General features: G+C 37.2%; 1 protein-coding gene across 1 annotated transcript in view; it reads left to right on the top strand.

Annotated features, from left to right (window-relative positions):
- KIAA1524 (KIAA1524 ortholog) overlaps positions 1 to 18465 on the top strand; it is a gene marked incomplete at its 5' end in the record, with an annotated part of 22397 nt that extends 3932 nt beyond the window's left edge. The window contains 16 exons of the mRNA XM_008940470.1: positions 735 to 857; positions 1009 to 1154; positions 1858 to 1933; positions 2969 to 3196; positions 3660 to 3819; positions 4648 to 4789; positions 5524 to 5623; positions 6481 to 6599; positions 9352 to 9544; positions 11648 to 11722; positions 11806 to 11916; positions 12664 to 12860; positions 14491 to 14604; positions 16447 to 16529; positions 17080 to 17219; positions 18295 to 18465. Of these exons, the coding sequence (XP_008938718.1) occupies positions 735 to 857; positions 1009 to 1154; positions 1858 to 1933; positions 2969 to 3196; positions 3660 to 3819; positions 4648 to 4789; positions 5524 to 5623; positions 6481 to 6599; positions 9352 to 9544; positions 11648 to 11722; positions 11806 to 11916; positions 12664 to 12860; positions 14491 to 14604; positions 16447 to 16529; positions 17080 to 17219; positions 18295 to 18465 (2178 nt within the window). The remainder of the gene's footprint in view (positions 1 to 734; positions 858 to 1008; positions 1155 to 1857; positions 1934 to 2968; positions 3197 to 3659; positions 3820 to 4647; positions 4790 to 5523; positions 5624 to 6480; positions 6600 to 9351; positions 9545 to 11647; positions 11723 to 11805; positions 11917 to 12663; positions 12861 to 14490; positions 14605 to 16446; positions 16530 to 17079; positions 17220 to 18294) is intronic.
- Between the last annotated feature and the right edge of the window lie 2566 nt (positions 18466 to 21031).

The raw sequence follows: 21031 nt of genomic DNA, 5'->3' as shown, positions 1-21031 counted from the left end.
CTTTCCCTCACTATATTGCTGTCTTGTTGCACTAGCTTGTGTTAAGCAGTTTCTGCAACTGTTCTTTGCAAATGAAAGGTGAATTTAAAATTTGAGCATTCTTCCTTAGAAAAACAAAGTGTTTTTAACGTATGAAGACTGTAGCTGGATTTTTGGTAAGCCCCATTAACTGGCCAAGGAAGATTTACCTTCTAAAAGATAAATCGATAAAACACCACTTTTTTTACATCGGGTCAGGTTCTTTCCTTGAATCCTCAAATACACATGCGTATCTGAGCTACTCTGTTCCTTCTATGTCTCTTCATAAATTAGTGCAAACCTAATTTAATTTTTAATTTGGACATACAAATTCATCTATGTGGCAGTGACTTGTACCGTTTATTGGGAACGGGGGGGGAAGGAGGAACTACTGTCAGATCTATCACTTAGCAGAGAACGGACAGAAGTTGATTTTCAGTGGTTATTTTCTATTAGATACTTTAGCAATTTTTTCTTTGAAACAATTATGGAATTTCTTTTTTGGTTGCTTGGGTTTTTATTCAAGTACAACAGGGGATTTAGTTATTGACGTCAACACCAGTATTGTGCAATAAAACTAGAACACATTTCCTAGAGAACTGCTAACATTGTAATATTTATTATTAATTATTTGTATGGCTTATTCTGTCAGTTTGGTGTCTTTATAGAACAGAATAAAATCTATAATGGCTATGTTTCTCCTTTTTTTGCTCTAGAACAATGTGAAGAGTTTCTATCGAACATTAATAAGTTTCCTGGCTCATAGTAGTTTGACTATGGTTGTGTTTGCACTTTCACTATTATCAAGCCTTACTTTAAATGAAGAAGTAGGAGAAAAAGTAAGTGATACTTTGAAATCTATTCTATTCTTAAGTTGTAAATAAAACTGATAGTCACACAGGTCAAATAAAATTGTAACTGTGGTTTTAATAAGCAAGAAACCCAGCAAAGTAAGTATGTGCCCATACATAACTTTCTTGTTCCTTTCAGCTCTTTCATGCTCGAAATATCCATCAGACATTTCAGTTAATATTCAATATTGTTGTAAATGGAGATGGTACTCTAACAAGAAAATACTCTGTTGATCTACTCGTGGATCTTCTGAAGAACCCCAAAATTGCAGATTATCTTAGCAGGTATGGCTTCACTTGCTAAAATCACAGGATACTTTACCTGAGCTTTTGTTCAGTTTCGTTGCTTTATGCTATTTGTATTCTGAACCAAATACTGGGAAAAAAAAATCTCTAGATGCTTTTAAAATGTTACTAGCTGATAACTGCTGTACATGAAACTAAAGGGTTCTTATGTAACTAGTTTCACACCCAGGTGTGAATCAAAATGTTTTTGTTCTTTTTTTCATGGTTACTTAAGGCGTATTTAATAGTGTGTTCAATAATCCTTTGGGCAGTATTGGTAGCCAGACAACTTGATGAGTAGCTATTTTGCCTTTTACAGGACTATGTTGTCTTGTAGTGGAGTAGTATGGTTGAAGTTGTAATAATTTTACTGGAGGGTGTTACAAGAGTAGTTCTGTGGAGAGCTTGGCTAGTGGTTCTGTAAATCCAGCTAGCAGAATTTAGTTGCTGAGGTTCAATCTAAATCTAGCAGTAAAAATAGCTCAAATTTTGGCTTTTTTTAAGGAATTTGCTTGCTTTCTTTTAATATGTTTAAAGCTTAATCAATTTGAAACAGAAATTGCATTATCGCAACCATCACTGTACTTGAACTGTTTGGGGCTAAGAAGGAGAATAGGACACTTGTATTTGTCACTCAGTATAAGTATCTGAATGTGTTGAAATTCCAATCTGGATTTTTTTTTCTCCTCTATTTATGCTGTAGATATGAGCACTTAACCTCATGCCTTGGTCAAGTATTAGATCTTCTTCATGGAAAGGATCCCAATTCATCATCTAAGGTATTTACTTTTCAGTTTAAGGCTAAGAGGGTACAACTCCTAATCATTCTACTTCTGTAGTCATAAGTAGGCTCCTTGTGTACGAGGGTTGAGAATGAAATATTGACTTCAGGATTTTTAAATGACTCACTAAGTTTATATTTTCTAGTTGTTCAAAAGTCTGTCGGATTGAATTAGTAATGTTTTGTTTTCCCTCCAATTTTTTGTCTGCTTTCAGGCAATAGACATACAGGCAAAAAGTCAACAGAAACACCTTTTATGCTTTGGCTAGTAAGAAATATTGGAAGCTACCAGAAATGCAGCATGTACCCCACTTTGCTGGCTGCTGCTTGAACTAGTACTACTCAGACTTTGAACTGATGGTCAGGAAACCATGATGCCAATTTCAAAGACGTAGGAATAAGTTCTCTCATATTAGTTGAACAAGTTGATACTACATTTGGTTAAGCAGCTAACTGTCACATTCAACTTTGTCTCATTACTACCTTACGTAAATGAAACGTTGTCTATCTGTTGCTAAAGGCCAAAATAGGAAATGTTGTGAAAATATTTGGGCTAACCACCTGTGAAACACATTCACAAAAAGCTTAAGATTTGATTCACATCACAGTAAATAGTAAATGCTAATGTTTCTGTGTATGTGATTTTGTTGGTTTTTTTGTTTTATTTAGACATCTTGACAAGGTGCTTTCCTCTTTTGTCTTCGAGTATACACAGAGTGTGCATCTGTCTGTCTTGGAATATTTTCCTTTCCATAGCTTCCTTCATTCTGAGTGTAGATGCATTTCTACTGCTTATGAGATTGCTAGCAGGCAGTCGTGCTTTTTAAAAAAGAGGTGAAAGCAGTACACTAATAATGCCAGAAAACTTCAGTCTAATGACCTATATCTGCCACTGACTTGGGTTTAAGGAAAGAAAATTATTCTTCAGAAAACTTTAAAGCACCACAGAACTTCAGACTTGTGCTATGGGATTTTCAACTTCTGTATAAGTACTTGATTTAAAAGCACTTGAACTCTCATTCACTTCACACAGATCTTAGAGCTGCTGCTTGCCTTCTGTTCCGTGATAGAACTGCGTCATACCCTGCGGCTGGCGATACTGGAACCATCTGGCTTGCCAGTCTCTGGAAATACCAGATTAGTGACTCGCTCAAAGACTTTTGAACCATCTGTTGCATTGGTGCACTTGTCAAACCAGCCATTGGAAGGCTCTGAAGACTGCTCAGTTCTAGCACTGCAACTATTCAAAGAGATCTTTGAGGTACTAAGACTGATAACTGAGTTTAAAGAGCTTCTTAGCAGCTGTGTTTTTAAACAACTATTAGCATTTTAATTAAAAAATAGCATATAATAATACCTGAAATAATCATGTTTGTTCTAGAATTTCATACTTGGTAGAACAACTTTTCTTTGAAAGACATGCTGCTGTATTTGAGAAATAAGTCAGCGTTGAAAGTTAAGTGAAAGATGCAGTACTTCAGGAAGTGATGAGGTAGATACAAAGCCATCAAAGAATTGCTTTCTAGGACTTGTGGAGTTGAGGAAGTTCCTGCTGCTTCTGTGCTCTTTGTTAAACTTCCAGTATGATACTGATCAGCCAGTCTTAAACCTGAAGTAGCAAGAGGCTGGAAGACAAAAAAAGCTAGAAGATAAGCTGGTGGAGAGTAGGCTTGGCTCCCTTGTTCTGTAGCTGTAAATATTGACATAAAATGTCTTTATTACAGGATGTTATTAATAGTGGGAACGGTGCCTCAGCTGAACACTTTGTTGATCTCCTGCTGCCTGTTCTTCTTGATCATCTTCAGATGCCAGAACAGACCGTGGATGAGCTATTAGTGAAGAAAAAGTGTGAAAGAATGGTCGAGGCTATTAATGTCCTGACAAATATCCTTTTTATGTGCCTCTTGGCAGTTAATTATTCCTCCACCATTATCTGTTCTAGGATGTTAGAAGAAATGTCCATCTTGGGTCACTTTAATTGCTTTTAACTGCAATAACTGCCCTAATTTAACTTAGGACTGTCATCCTGAAAGACCTTAAGGAGCTTTCTAATTGCTGTGAAATTATTTTGTTAATACAGAGTGGTGCAATATAAGCTGTGGTGGCTATTCAACAGCCTAGAAGCACTTTGCAGACCAAGATTGAAGATCAGTGTTTTCTGTTGAAATTGAAGTGGAGTTTGGGTAGCCATCTTCTTGATCAGTATGGTATTTTCACCTAAGTAAAGTGCCAAATAGGATACAAATTTTAGATCAGTGAAACAAGGAAAAATGGAATGTGGAATGACACAGTATTACACTCCTTTTGGAGTCCTTAGTGTCCATATTATGTAGTAAGGAGGGCATGACAGCAGGACTGTGTCCTGCATCTAAGCTGAGTTCTGTGAAGAAGTCTCTTGGTAGCCCACTCCTATTAAGGACTGATTGTTCACTGCCTTCTGGTCACCATCATTCTTTATGGCACTTATTTTATTGTGGTTCCCCTTGGCTGTCTGTTTCCAAGTAAATGTGGGTTGCCGTTGAGAGGTGAAGCTTATTTGGTTGTGAGTTATACACGACTTAAGTGGTTTATGTAGCTGGACTTTAAAAGCACTTTTGGAGGCCCTTGTACTTTGATAGACAAACTTTTGTGTCCTTTGTTATTAGAAAATGTTGCCTTTTGGTGCCAATACCTAAGCATTGGTATATCAAGTTCATTCTTAACTCTGTCAACTGCTCTGTCGAGATGACGTACTGAAACTGCGTGCCTCAAAGGTGCTGGCTGCCAGCCAGTGCACGTCTCTAATAGAGCACCACTTTACCTATAGTGGGCTTGATACTACTTTGGGGACAAAAGTAGTGGACTCTAAAATGTGGTAAGCACACAAAGTTAAGTTATCTAAAATCTAATTTAGCAAGACTTGCATGGGAGTTGTGCTATTGGAAAGTATATTGTCGTTAAAGTATCATTTAAATGCATGTAAATCAATACTGGTTATAAATAAAACAGTATTTTTGTGGCGACAAAATAATGTTGCTGGTTAGTTCAGTAAGTAAAACCAAGCTTAACCAGTCAGATATTTGGCATAAGCTGGAGATGCACTTATGTGGAACAGTGAGCTTAGACCTCATGCAGTAGTTCAAGCTTATCCAAGGTGAAGCTTACCAGAACTTCCCATGGCATCTAATTTTTCATTTTCATCTTGTGCAACCAGAGTTCAAAAATAGTAGACATCAGTAGGGGATGGAATTACTGCACTCCAGCTCAGTGTCATTAACCTGAATGTTGATGTAACTAAGAGTTACATGGCCCAAAAACAGTGAAATGTAATTGGACCTACCATTAAACCCTTCTCACTTTGAACTTGGAAGTGTTTCTTGGTCTTCACCGTTGCATGCTGGAGAAGCTCAGCAGCATGTCCAAGGAACTCATCGATTTCTCTTGTTGTTGGCATTGTTGCATTGCTAGACATACTTAGTTTCTTTATGAAGGCTTTTTTTATTGACTGAATTCACTTATCAGTCCTTTATCAGTCCTGATTTTGACAAATCTCACTCTGCCTTTTTTTTTTTTTTGCCAACTTTACTTTTCTATTTGTGTGTTGAAAAGCAAACTTGCTGCTGATATTATTTTGAAAACACTTGATCTTATGAGCAGACTGAAGCAGGATGTACCTGGTATGGAAGTCAGCTTCTACAAAATTTTACAGGTATGATTTAAACATAGTTTATGAAATGTATCTGTGAAGAAAAGTGTCACCACACTGCAGTAGTTTCTGTTCTGAATATTTTGTATGCTTATCTCTGAAAAAGTACAATTTTTAGGAAAATATAGTCCCCTGTGCACAGTTCTTAAAGGTTGGCTCTTTGCTAAAATAAGAGAACTTTTCTTTTATTAAAATTATTTTGGTAATGCACGTGAAATCATACTTAGCTACCTGGTAAGAATTATCCTTTTAAGACTGCATTAGGACTACAGGCTAAAGGTAGCAAACTAGAAAAATAGTTATCACAGCCATGTAATTATATGTGGGGCTGATTACTATTAAATAGATACAGCTAATTTGTGACAAGACATAGTCGAACAGTTTCTGGTAACTATTAGTTAGGTGATACCTTGACAATTTACTTCATAGATGGAGAAGTAATCCAGACATTCAAGCACTTTGTGCTGTTTGGGGTGGTATTTGTAATTCAATGGATGGCAGTGAGAGATTAACAGTGTTCAGGAAATCCCTATAAAACTTAAGCTTGTGACCCTTTATGATGGAAATCAAGCACTTGGAAACTTGAAGGAATTAAGTAGTCTCTTCACCTGTTGGCTTGGCTTCAATGAGAAAACAACTTTCTAAAAATGCTGAAGTGTAAACTATTTTTAAAACCACTTCTCTTCCATTGAGTTCAGGCTCAGAAAGGTAGAAGGGCGAACTTTAAGAATGTGATTCCGGTTTTAAATAAAACATTTGTGTTCATGGGCCTTGATATTGTGATGTCTGTGTGGCTTGGGGGTGGGGTTTTTGTTGTTGACTGTTATATCTTGTTTTAACCACAGTAGTTTCTCTTTTAGAACCAACACTTGATTACGCCTTTGACCTTTGCTTTAACATCAGGCCATAGAGAACAAGTCCAAGTGGGACTTAAAATACTGTTTGAGGCTGCACCCTTACCAGATTTTCCTGCCACGGTGTAAGTTTATTTTTGTGATAGTCTGGTAGGATTTGACATTTTCATGAGCTTAGTGATATTCATATTTCTTGGCATATTACTTCCAGTTCATCAGAGACAAACTTTAGAAAAACTGTCTTGTTTCTTCTTTATCTGCAGTTAAGAGACAGTAGTGATCTCGGAGGCCAAATGAAGTAGTTCAAATGCTGATGGTATTCAATTAACATCAGGTCCTAGAGCATCTTAGTGACGGACACTTTCCCTCAGGACTCATTTGTCTGAAGTCTGTGCTCAGAACTTTCCACTTGGAGTGCCTCCAATATCCTGACTGCAAGATTTCTCTCTACTGAACTTTGTCAGACATGTCACTCTTGAGTTTCTAAAGCCTTGATTACCCTTTTGCAGTAACTTCCAAGAAAGAACAGAATAGGATAAGACACGGGCAGATGTCAGGTATTATTTAAGGTATTCTAAATAGGGGAAAAAATGTTGTTTGATGGAGTCCTTATTTCTGTAGGTGTAATAAAATAGGAAAAATAAATGTTAAATTTTATCGCGGTCTTTGCAACCTAGAAAAACAGTCTGAAACTTTTTCTCCTTTTGTTAGCAAAGCTTCTGAAGAACATAAATGGGAATTGTTTAAAAGAACTTCCAAATCAGATGCCTTTTTTGGCATCTGAGCTTCTTTTCTGAAGTGAAACATTTGTAACATAACTAGCTTGTCTTGGAACAGTCACTGAGTTGCTACTTACATGGGTGATAGGGGGGAACTAAAGGAAGATGACCTAATTAAATAATGTTTAATGTGCTTCATTGTTGTTTTGGTTGTTTTTTTTTTTGAGAAAGCTTGTGAGCATAGTGGCACGTATAGGAACTTCAAACAAAGAAACTTCCCACACCCTACCTTTTCTACCATAACCTAAAAATAGTAATGAGTCTGAAACTGTTCATCCTGAAAACATCAGTGCTGGTTTTACGACAACCAAGGAGTACTATATATCAGTAATATCCCTATATCCAGTTAGCTGTAGACTTCAGAAGAGAAATATGGAGGAAGGGGTGGGATGTGTATCAGATGTGTAGAGGAATGTCTGTAAAACTATTAAAACAGACACATAATAAATTCTGAGAGCTGAAGCAGCAACCCAAGTAGAGTTTCAGAAGAGGTATGCAGCTTTGGAGGCCTTGGCCTGAAGTGAGTGCTTCGGACCCCTTACTAAGGCTGGGCCAGTAGGAGGTGATCTCCTGGCCTACAGGAGATGTGCTGTTTGGGGTGTGAAGGTTAGTGACATCCTTGGTTGCGGTGACCATGAGTCATTGATGCTCAAATTCTGGGGAAGAGGAAACAGAGCAAAAACTAGGATCACAACCCTGGAATTTAGGAGACGAGATCTTGGCCTCTTCATGATCCACTTAGAAAAATCCCATGGGATACAGCCCTGAGGCGAAAAGAGTCAAGGAGAATTGGTGGATTAATTTTATTATTTTTTTTTTAATTCCTATTCCCAGAAGGGTTACTTTATTCATAACAAAGGAGCCGGAGACTTCTCAGTAGCCCATTGAGAGGGCAAGAGGCAGGCAGAAACTGAAATATATGGAAAAAAAAGCCTTTTTCTTCAAATACAAGGACAAAAAAAAATATTTTAAGAGGGAGTCAGGCATTCTCAGACATTGGAAAAGGTTGTCCAGAGGAGCTGTGGAGTCTTTGTCCTTTGAGATAGTCAGAACTACCACATGTAGTACTGGGCAACCTGCTTAGAGCAGAAGAGTTGAACTAGGTGATCTGTAGAAGTACTTTCCAACCTCAGCTGTCTTATGGTCACATGATTCTTGTGGATATAGGAAACATTTTTACAACTGCCAGTAACAGTCTAGATGGAGGAATGAAGAATCTGTACAATCCAATATATCTGGAATAGCCAAATAACATGTCTATAAATACAAGCTAAAAATAGTTTGTTCACTTAGGAAGCACTTGAGACAGCAATTGAATTAGTGAAGTGATTCGGATAACTTAGTAATTAAGGAACTTACAAAGAGGAAAGGATTTTTGACTGGTGCCTCAAAAATCAAATCTTTTGACTTAGTCTCTCTGATTTGGAACATGTCATTAGTAGCTGCCTTGAAAGTATCAGCTGCAAGTGGCATTCAGACACTGGAGTATAAGTACTGTAATTACTTCTGTCTAAGCTTTTATATTCTCTTCTCTCTACAAATTTCAACCAATAGCTCTTTTACCCATGTACTTAAATTTTGTTTAAAACTTAAAAAATGTGCTATACTCAATGTAGTAATGTGAAATAGCATCACAGACAAGGAAAAACTAAGGTTTATTGGTAGCCTTTTCATGATTCAATCTTATTTTTATGCCTAATAAATTCTTACTAAATACCTTCTCAATCTTCCTACTTGCAACTTAACTAGGCCATTGTTTGTATGTGAGATTAACCTGTCTCAGGCTACGAAGAGACAGATGATCTGTTCTGCTCAAGAGAAGCTGAACACCAAACACCATGCCCTTTCTGGTGAGGCACTCCATTTGTTTCTCAAGGTTAGCCATGGCAGGCTGGTGCTTTTTTTCTAATTTCTGTATCTCTGGACAATTTGGGCCTGTGTCTGATACTACATCTTAATGGTGTGTGATGACGCAAATGTGACAGCTTCTATAATCTGCTTTCAAAAAAAGTTAATTGTTATAAAATTGTTCTCATCTTTCAGTCCTTGCAATGATATTTGTAGCAAGTTGTTTCATTAATAGCCTTTGTTTTTACAGGCTTGGTGAAAGCATTGCGGCAAATAACGCTTACAGGCAACAGGAAGCGGAGCACGCATCAAAAAGAATCCAAATGCAGTTACCAGTGACGAGTGTGACTTCAGTGAGGTGTTCTTCAGTCTGTCCTTCAAATGATGAATCCACAGCTACAAATATTCAAGAATTAATACAAAAACTTCATTCTGGACTAGAGGTTAGTAAAATGTATATAGCCTTGTTAAATATTTGCCAGTTTTTCTACTAGAGGTGGGTGTATGAAAATTAAAATCCAACTGTCAGGCTATAGCATATGCATCAGCTGAGTTCTTGTGTGTTTAGAATGTGCTCTTTTTACTGAGCTCTTGAGCAAAATTCAGTGATGATTCTTTGTGTTACATCGGAAGCTGAGCTTCTTAAAGAGATCCCTTTCTCCAGTGGGGTTGCCCACACCCTCTGGGTGTCAGATACAATCACAACTGCCTGGACTTGCTGGGACAGGTACAAGAGTAATTCCTCCTAAGGAACAGCCTGTGATAAAACAGAGGTGATAATGCTGCTTTTGGAGAGTACAGTACACCTCTTGTATGCCTGAACACATGTACAGGCATTTTCCTTTTCGTGCCTGTAGCTGACTTCTTAGCATTCGCAGTTCAATTTCTGTGGCTTTCTTGGAAAGGCACTGTTACTACTTCAGAAGAAAGTGTTTGCTTCCCTCTGCTGCAAGATGTGTTGTGGATGAGACACTCCAGCAGGCACCACATACAGTGTGCCGCTTCTTTGTGGGCTGTACTGTCAAATACTGAATATTTCCTCTTTTCCATTCAAAGCAAATTAGCTGCTTTGTATCTGCTTTAGCCTGGGTGATGCATTGTTGCTTCCATTTTCTCTTGGCTTAGAAGAACAGTATGCAAATTGGGATAATGAACCAAAAGTGCCTGATAACAACTTGGTATCCGTATTAGTGGCATTGCCTCCAGCTTTAGCTTTGCAACCTTTTTCTCGTTGTTGTAACTGATAAGAACGAAACTCAACAAGCTACCAGTTCCAGTCAGCTGCTAGAATAGTAGTGGAAAAAGCCAAGTGAGTCTTCATTGTCTTCCTTTGTACTCTGCCACTGTATGCTTCCATTGATCATCCTTATCAGCACAGCCCGTGATGTAGGTGTGTTGTGTGTATATTAATGTAAGTCAAAGCAGCCACAGGTAGTCCAGCAGCTTCCAGTGATGTGACAGATTTTAAAGCTGCTTTGATTTTTGAGGGGAGAAATTGAGTGAATCTTTTCTTAAGACCTTCTAATTAGTAGAACTTTACTTTAAAAATAGATATGTGCATTCACTTCAAATATCCAGTACTTAATCTCTCTCTGTGTTCTGAAAGTTGTGTGAGAACATAATTGAGACAACACTCTTAATAGTATTACTGTACAGAGAGAGTGAAGGGAACTTAGAGAAGCTATTCTTGTCATCTTTTTGCCCTTTTATACATTTCCTGCTTGCAAACTTGTGGCAGTAAAAGAAGTTACCTGTCTTCTACTTTAGGGACAGGAAAATGAGCTGAGAACTGGAGCTATGTTGGGGCTACTGTTAATATGAAAAAAAGGCTCCAAATAGTGAAGAGGTGGTCGCTTTGCAGTACATGTCCATTGTATGAGTAGCTGAGAACTTGCATTTGGCTGTGCATCTGCATATAGGAACCAGCTGCTCAAGACTGGTGTTGTAATAACACCACTGAAGAAAAAAGTATCCTGGTGTCACCAAGTAGCATTCTCAGTTGACTCAGGCATGTATTTTAATGAACACCTAGGACTTTTTGTGCCATCTATGATAAATCTCCTCTAGTAAGTTCATGGGCTGACGTTCTAAGCTCTGTTCTGGATAGTATCCCTTCAGAACAACTTTCCTCTGCCTTTTCTGATAATCTGTATGTTGAGGTGGCCATGGAGTACAAACAAGGACTTTAAGCTATGTGCATTTCGTGCTGTTAATCTTAGGACAGATTACTTTACATGTCCTGTGAGGGGACTTCTAATTCTCCAGCAAAGATTAGACCAAGGAGAACCATTTTAGGGTTTTTAACACTGCTGGACTGATAATCTTCTTTAGATGAATCCTATTCAGCATAAATAGTTCAATTATTCACAAACTTTCCACAGGAGTCAGGTGGATGCATTTAAGCAGACAATGTCAGTTATAAAAATAAGAACTCAAAAAGCTAGAGGACAGGTGGAGTTAACAAAACTACTGAGCTCTTCAGGCACATGTGACCTATCTAAGTAAATGCAAATTACAGTAGCAGTAATTGGAGCACACTTCCACAGATGAAGGAGCCGTTCACCGACGTGAGGATATCTGACATAATGGACGTCTACGAGCAGAAGCTGTCGGTGTTAGCAGTGAGTACAGCCTAACGTGTGTGGGCACGTTGCTGTCCCTGCCTTCACAAAATGTTAATGAAAAATGTTCTCCCTGTGTACAGTCCAAAGAAGCGAAGCTGCAAGACCTTTTGGAAGCCAAGGCAGTAGCTCTGGCTCAGGCTGATAGGCTGATGGCTCATTACCGATGTCAGAGGGCCCAGGCTGAGTCTGAGGTAAGTAGCAGGAGCTTCTTGCTGGGACTCCTGAGGTGCAGCTGGGTCTTAATTGTCTGGGTAGCTTTAACTATGATTGCAAGTGTGGAAACTCCATACTGCTTAGCTGTGAACTATACTTGTGTGTTAGGGTGGTCTTCAATTTTAGCATAATCACCTTCCTTCCCTCTGGCTTGTTCTTTGGGACGGTTTTCCTTTAATGTCCTTTCCCTTACAGGAAGTCGACAAAACTAACCCACTGTACTGGTTATGGCTAATTAACCATTGGTGTTAATTTAATGGTAGTAGTCTTGAAAATTAATAAAGCTAGTTAATTAGTGATTTTGAATAGAATTTGCTGGTGTGTGAAGATCTGTTTCCTGTTTGTGCCTTTTAATCACTTGTCAAAGATGAGCTTTAAAATAAAACTTGTTTGTATTTGAAGCATGTGTTAAAAACTAAGAATCATTTGTCTTTTTTAAATGTTATAATAAAGATTGGGCTGCAGATTACTAAATCCACAGCTAAAGTGTACTGGTTTACATTCTTCTTCACTCTCCCCTCAGTCTAAAAAGGGAGCTAAAGAAATGTAGTCAACAAATTAACTTGTGATTAATATTAGGCAAGAGAAATCCTTTTCTTAATGTAGATGATGGCATTTTAGTGTTAAATCTCTGGACTCATGTGCCTATTACAAAATGACTCGTGAAACAGAATTGCTTCTAATTGTGGTTTCTTTTTTTGGTGGGGGTTTCTTTCCACTCAAAGGCAAGAACTCTTGCTGCAATATTGAAGGATGCAGAAAGAAAAAATGAAGAACTTAGTGATTCACTGAAAGCTCAACAGGTAGAATGTGAAAGAGCACAGACTGATATTGAACAGCTCTTTCAACACAACAGGAAATTGCAAACAGTTGCTGAAGAACACGAAATACTGAAAAAATCCTCTGCCTCTCTTCTTCAGAGGTAAGGTCTATAAGTTCTCTATGCAAATACTTCCTGTTCAAAGAATGCTGAAGCCCTTTACTGGGCTAAGCACATTAGAAGGGCAACATTACACGCTACTTCATGTTTTTAAGTAAAAGTCGTCATTTTTTTTCTTACTTCCGTATGCTTGTCAATGAGGTTAACTTTAGTCACTCAAGAAGTTAATGTGTTAAATGGGGAACTAAAGTTGTAGACAAGCAACTTCCAGTTCAGGAAATAGCATGAACTTGGTATGAAAGGTGGCATTGTTCTCAAAGGAGTAGAATTAACAATGCTTAGTTTCTATTAGTGTTATACCATACTCTTGGCTTCTTTCTTTGATCTTGTATGACATCTTGATGACATGCTGGAAATAATCTGGAGAAGCAGCCACTAATATATCTGCATATGGTAGGAGTTTGCCTCTGATCACTTCTGTAACAAATTTGAATGAATTTAAGTAAAAATGAGCTGGATAGAAAGAAGGCACCTTGTATATCCTGAAGTATTTATATATTACTACTTTTGGATCTTAAGCTATAAAAGGACACGTGAGACATAAGAAGTACTTAAAGATAGAAACTATTTCTGAATATAGGATGTCCTTTGGAATAATAAAAGCTTAAAAGACCTTTGGTGTTTCAACTCACTTGAGATGATCTTATCACTAGGTGTCACCAAGGCAAAGAAGCTGATAAAAATGAGAGCAGTTGTCTTGCTTAACAGGAACAGGCATTCTATTAGACAATTTTGAAGGCCTGTTTCTGCCTGCAAAGGAGTTACTGAGGGAAGGAAAATAGATAAAACCTTTTTTCATGGTTTCTTGAATAATTATCTATTATGGTCACTGTGGAAGTGCCTCCTTTTGAGTTGTATGCAACTATATGTGCTCTGAATGTGTATTTGACTAACTGACAGGAAATGGAGCAGCCTCAATCTAGTATCTCAGTCGTAAATTCTCCAAAGTAGGAATAAAATAGCTTTTGGATCCTTAGTGTGTTTAGAAAGCAAAAACTTGCTTTCTGAACAATTGGGACACTTTATATATACTGTTCCTCTAAAAAAAAAAAATAAAAAAAAATCAGGTAACTGACACCAAGAGAAAGAATCATAGAGTCACTATGGTTGGAAAAGGACCTCTAGGATCATCAGACTTTTATTAAATGCACATTACATTGTCTTCAGTATGTTCAGTTTTCAGTATCGTGAGACAACTGGATATCATAGACTGATTCAGAGGGAGGGTCCCTTAAAAGATGATTGCAAATGCCTGATTCATAAAGGCTTTGTAAGTCAAATTTCTAAAGGCACCTGTGTGTTTTTTGCTGGAGGAAGGTTGCTTTCTGATCATTAATAATTAAGGGTATGTAAGGGATCAACTCAAGCTTGGCTTGCTTGTTTGGGTTTTTTTTTCTTCCTCCAAGTAAAAGACAAAACAAACCAATACCCAAACAACAAACTACGAAAAAAAATCCTCAACCAAACCCCACTCTCCCCAAACACCTTGCTTTCGACTTGATTGTGATGATTGCACAGATGATATCAGTACTTTTATTGGATGAACTATTGAAGTAAAAGCTCCTCAGAAGGACTTAAAGTCTTTGACCTTAACCCCCTAATTATTTTGTAGGTATGAAACAACTGAAAGACAATATAAAGATTTACAAATTTCATGCAGTTCACTGAATAGACAAATGGAAGCAATGAAGAAATTAAATGAATCACTGAAGCAGCAGAATGACAGGTGAGTTCACTTTAGTCTTTTTAAAGTAAAATAAAAATAAATGGTAAAACCTAAATATCACTTCAGTCTCAATTTTTCAATTGTGCTTTAACACAGCTTCTTAGAGGTTGCTTAGAGGAAGCAGAAGATGCTTCAGGGTTGCTTTATATATGTAAGATTAAAATCCACAGGAGTGACTTTGGTTTATTTTGTTTGCTGCTGTATTGGTTGGGGATGAGGAGGAATATCCCCATGATTAAGGGGCAGCAGGGGTTTAAGAGAGCAATGAGGACAACCCAATTCCTGGGTGCATTTGAGGTGTGAGGAGGTATCTTTTTGATTGTTGTTAAATGCTGCTGTCAGCCAAAAGATTTGTGTGTTCCCTTTTAACCTGCAAGGTTTCTCTAAAATGTTATCAAACTGGGGAAAAAGTAACCCAACCCTACAAACTAATACATTTAAAAACTGTATTGGAAAAATTGACAGCTGTTTTCTGTCTGTGGTATAAAACATCATTCCTCAAACACAAAACTACCATTTCTTACATCTTCTTCAAGACTAATGATAACTTTATCCTTTTGATGGCTTAAAATAGAGCTCTGATGTTCCTGTCACCAATATAACTAAGGGAATAGGATTCTTCTTTGAGAAACTTCATAAAACTCTTAGTTTTGCAGAAGATATCTTTAAAACATGTTCATAAGTAGGCCTTATATTGTTTAGAACTAAAATACTACTCTTGGTTTCACTTGCAAAGTTCACTTCATCCTTCCAGGCTCTTGCCTCATCAGTAACCAGAGCAGTCCAAATCACTGCCTTGACTTCTGATTCAACTGGAAGAACTTCTCATACTGATACATTCGTTTGCTGCTGAATAAATTTGGACACTTTCTTGCACTGGTGCCATATGCAGCTCTGTGTGGCTTGGGAGATACTCTGATGAAAGCTGCCCCTTTCTGAAGCCAGGTTGGGGGAGCAATTAGTAGAACAGATATTCAACTGCCCTGAATAAAATGGAGACCATGGAAATACACTCCCCATCTCTTGCTAGAGGCTGCAGCTTAGAAACTGGCAGACAGGAGGTGGATAAAGAAGTAAATGAGTGACAGCAAATGCCATCCAGGGAAGGCAAGTGGCAGATAAAATGTCTTAGAAATTAGGCTACCTACTAATGGAAAAATGAGATTAGCATGACAGAGTATAAAGTGCTCTGGTTATAGCTGTAATGCTGGTAGATGACAGGACCAATGTATGAAATGGCTGTGGGAACTAAATGTTATCCCAACTAGTGAAGGCTGAAGCAGCTCTGTATGAGCTATGGCAGCATCTCAGGAAATTGTCATTTTTACTGAGCCTTGTGTGACAATCTGGAAGGTGTTCAGAATAGTGTTGGAAAACCTTTATGCATAGATGTGCTTGCATGGATAACACCTGAAACAGGTTTTACTGCTGGTACTGTGGATTCAGGAGCATACTAAGCACCAGATCCCCCAGCATCCTTAGTCGCTAACAGCAGTGAATTTTGTCTTGAGTGGAATGACAATTTCAGTTCTGTCATAGTATTTTGAATGCTTCGGGGCCATAACCAAAAGAAACGGTTTCTGGTGTTCGAGCTCAAGTTACAAACCTTTTCAGTAGTTTCTACCATGTCTCCATGATCAGAGAAGGGAAATTACTGTGTCATGGGGAGAAAAAAAGAAATAAAATCTGTCTGTGCTCATGCCCTGCAGATTCATAGGTTTGATGATTTGAAGCTCCTGACATCAACTGGAAATTATACAAAAATCATTCTAGCTTCTCAGAATAGAGAAATGATGGCATAGCTCACTTTGATCATCAAAACTTCTTTCTCTGCAATTTCAGAACTGCTGCACAGTTGGTAGAAATCGAAGATCACAGAAAAGAATTACAGAAACAGCTACAGGAGAGAGATGACAAAATAGCAAGTAAGTCACCAACCAGTGTGAAGGTCACTGAGCATGGAGAACAAACTAGATTAACCAGACGTTGTGACTACAGGCTCTAGATAAGCTGATGTATCTTACTAAGCAAGTTGTAAATCTTAAAGTTAGCCAGGGATACATAATTTAATGAAATGAATTAAATTCAGATTGAATTTGTTTTCATTCGTTTGCTGAATGAAACAAATACAGATTGTTATTTTTTAGAAAGGATAAAGGAACTTTATTTCTGAGGCTTTATGGAGTTCACTGAATCTCTGCAGAGCATCATGTCCTTTCAGGATCCTTTTCCAACAAGTCCATTAGAACTATAGTATGTAGGACTGCAAATCTGAAGACCTTAATTCTGCAAATGATGGGAAGCAACCACCAAAACTGAGCAGTAGGTGGCACTACTCAGTAATGCAGGTATTAGCAGCCATGTTGGGTCTTTAAAAAAAAAAAAAAAAAAAAAAATCAACTTGTTTCCCAGGCAATGCAGTATTGCTTTTCTAAGTTGGGCAACCCATCTTTTAATGTGTTTGTTTTTGTTAAGCCTTGCAACAGAATATAGAAGTTCTGGAAGAAAAACTGAAAGCTCAGCAGAAGGAAAAAACAGTTCTGGAACAAACTATACATATTCTTAGAAAGGAATTAAGTAAAACGGAGCAAGCAAGAAAGGAACTGAGTATCAAGGTAAGGAATTACTTGCACCTGCATTCTAGGGACTGGAGTTTTGGATACTTATTTAATTGATAGAGTTGGTAAATCAATATTTCAGTGGTAAAGTAGCTGAAGAAATTAGAGCAGTATGTGTAGTGGTCAAAAACAAATTCTTTCAACTCTAATTGTATGCCTTTTGAGTTTGTGAGTAGCTGAGTTTGAATTAAGAGAAAAGAAGTCAAGATCAGGTTCTAATTAGGCTATATGAGGCATGATGTGTGAGTACGTAATATTTGGAAGAAAAATCAAAACAACCAAAGCTGTAGCACAATATTAAATAAGAGAATGTAGCACATTTCTCGTCAGTAGTTTTGACTGCTGTAAAATGTAAAATCTCACATCTGGAATTAAGGTACATATGCTACATGTGTACACTAAATTGTATCTGATTTTCATTTTGATCTGTAAAAATCTATTTTTATCTCTAAATATATAGCGCATTTTTTTCAAAACAGAGACCAGTTTGGCTATACCCAGGTAAGAGTAATGTTTAACCAAAAAAAAAAAAAAAAAACCACAAACAAATCCCCAAAATGTCAGTGCAGCCTATATGTCCTCACTTGTTGGTATGGCTCCCTGTAAACTTGTAAGGCAGAGATTCATTTTACATGCAAACTGTGCAGTCTGGCAAATATCTTTGCTATATTTGCATTCCCTGGAAGCTAAGCCTGATCTCTGCAGGCAATATTATCCACTGTATAGCAAATATTTCCTCTGTTCTTAGTAAATATTTACTGGTGTGGGTCTCGAAATTAAGTGTGGATGGCTTAACGGTGAACCTTTGTGCTGCTCCAACAGGACAATGATGCTGACACAGAAGTTGGTGCTTTCCCATGGTATCTAACATTTTGAAGTGTGGCAGTAGCTGTAATCATTCATGTGCACCAGATGTGCAGCTGAGAGACAGTTCTGAAACAATCTTGTAACTTTAAAAGTACTTCTTAATTGCTTGCTTAAATTCACCACCAAGCCATTCAGCTTTCACAGTATTGTGTATGTTTTTCAGTTAATAATGGAAGAATTTAGAACATTTTATTTGTTTCTGCAGGCATCTTCTCTGGAAGTTCAAAAATCCCAGTTGGAAGGGCGCTTGGAAGAAAAAGAAGCTCTTGTAAAACAACAGAAGGAAGAATTGAACAAACATTCCAATATGATTGCAATGATTCACAGTCTAAGCAGTGGCAAGTTAAATGCAGAAACAGTGAACCTCAGTTTATAGGGCTTTGTTAAAATTTTAGTATTTTATACATATGTATGAATATATGTAAAGATTTTTAAACCTGAAGCTAGCATGCTATCTACTTTAACTTCAGATTTTTTAAAAATAGCATAATTATCACTTGAGAAGAAAAAGTAATAACTAGAAGCTATAATGTGAAAAATATGAGCTACTGTATAGCAATAGGTCTTCTGATGAACTTGGTAGAACTATTATCATCTCTATTGGGAGCTAAATGCAACTTTTGCTGGTGACTAACCTTCGTAAAGATATATATATATATACAGGAAAACATAGCAAAGTAGGAGTCACAACTTTTTTGTCTGTGTGTTCTATTGTCTGTCTGGCAAGCAACGTGCTTCATAAGCTAAGCACTTTTTATAGTGTTGTAAATGCCTCTGAATACCATTACTGTTTGTGCAGTGTTTTTTCCTGATGTCTAAGATACAAACATAAAAATAAAGTTGATTATATCAATTAGAACATGTTGCTCTGAAAGCTGTTTTCATCAGCATATTGAGTCAAGTGCTTCCTGTAGTAAATGTGGAGATGTTTCTAGTTATGAGGAGATACAAACGTGAGTACACAGAACCAGCAGATCTGAATGACTTTTCAGCAAGTAGCATCAGTTAGGGGAAGCATGCTGCAATGAAATACATGAATGTACACATATTTCTTAAATACTAAATAATACTTTCCTAGTCCTGCAATGCTGCTTTTCACTCTTTGAAAAAATTCTGCACTTTTTTGATAATCTGATCTGGTGCCTGCTAGCTGTTGTCAGCATTGTCATGTTCTGCTATACCCCAAGAGGATTCTGTATGTTTTTCATAATATAACTACTCAGACAATTTTTGCTTTTTAAAAAATGTACTTTCATATGAAAGACTAGTACTAGAATTTGATGCACATCTCTGAGTGGCAGAACACTTTCCTGTCCTTAGTTTGTGGCATGAATAACAAGTCTTTTAGTAGTCACCAGAACTTTTTCATTAGTATCTGTATTTTGATAGAACTACCAGAGTTTTGAGTGATCTAATATGTATGTTTTTCTGTAGCATTACTGCCTTTATTTGTATTTAATTTGTAATGGCTAGACTGTAAAATACCTGAGGTTCTTTGTTTTCCAGTTGTGTAATAGATGCGTCTTACTGAATCTGTTCAACTCATGTCTAAGTACAGCCTTGTACATTCTGTTGCAATTTTACAACATCAGATGAATTGTACCTGTTTTAATCTGTTTCTGAAATACAGTTTTTATAGCATCCACAGGTAAGACTTAAACATTGTTTTGGTCTCTGCAAAGACCAGGGGAATAAAAAAGAAAAATTACTCTTTTTTTGTTTTATGTTTTCTTTGAGTGAGGCAAATGGTAGAGTTGAATGACAGCTTTGTGTATAGTGCATGCATTTTGGTTGCCTTTTTGCATAAAGTGCAGTTGTCGCTTAGGAAGGTCAATAAAAAAAAAAAAAAATTGAAGTGAGGGACTTTATTAGTTGTACAGACTCAGTGGGGAAAGAATTTCATTAACTGTAAATTTTTACTACAGTCTAAGGGGTTAAGAAATTTGAGTGTCAAAATAGATTGGCAGATGTGAGTTCATTTATTTTTAAATCTCTTGGTCATGGGGAAAGGGTAAGTAAATGGGGTTTTTTTGCTCCTTTTCTGTCATAAATTGCTCATGTAAAATTCAAGTAGGAAATCTCAAGCATGTTACTAATTAAACTGATAAGTGCTGGTCTGACTTTGTTTTCAAATGATGGAATGTGAGGGCAAAAATGTCAAGCTGCTTACCAGAGTAAGGTTGTGCAACGCTAAGGCTTATGTCTTCAGAAAATAAGTGAATCTGTGGAGTTTAGATGATAGACTGCAGTAATAAGCATAATGTATAAATATTGATTGGTTTGGGGTTTCCCTCCACCCCCCCCCGAAAAATGTCCTGGGTAGCAAATAAATGCATGGACACATCCAGCTGCTTTGACAGCGTATGTTCTTTCCTAGCAGTGCTTTTCCAATTGGTAATGAATAGCTGTTAATGGAACTAGCAAATAAGTTGATACCTGTTTAGAATTTTGTTCAAAAAATATAGCTCTTTTCACTATAGAAAGAACTGTAGATTTTTATGCTTAATTCATGCAGAGAAATAGCAGTGTTTTGGGGTTTTGCTTTTAGGCATCTTGATTTTGTAAGCGTTCAAAATACCCATGTAATAGGGTTCCCTGTGCAGTTTTAATATTCTTGTTACGTGCTGTATCCAATATGCTGTTGGACTTTTGTTTCATTCCCCACAGGCTCCCTCATTTGCTGCAGAGAGCAGCTGGCACCAGCACAACAAATAGCTCTTCAATAGAGTCGATTTTTAATTATCTGTGTTATGTCAGGTTGTCAATTGTCTGTTTTACAAGTGCAGAGACTCATGAGCTGTCTTAGTTCAGAGCAACCTCATCTCTCAATACCAGGCACTCTAATGCTTCTCTGAAAGGAGCTGCCTTTTATTCTGCATAATCTGTAGAAAGCTTTCCATTCAGCATGTGGTTTTATATAGCTTTATATGTTATTTCAGTCC

Source organism: Merops nubicus, unplaced genomic scaffold (genome assembly GCF_000691845.1).
Source record: "Merops nubicus isolate BGI_N331 unplaced genomic scaffold, ASM69184v1 scaffold12905, whole genome shotgun sequence".
Classification (NCBI taxonomy): domain Eukaryota; kingdom Metazoa; phylum Chordata; class Aves; order Coraciiformes; family Meropidae; genus Merops; species Merops nubicus.
This window is presented reverse-complemented; position numbering and strand designations above follow the sequence as displayed.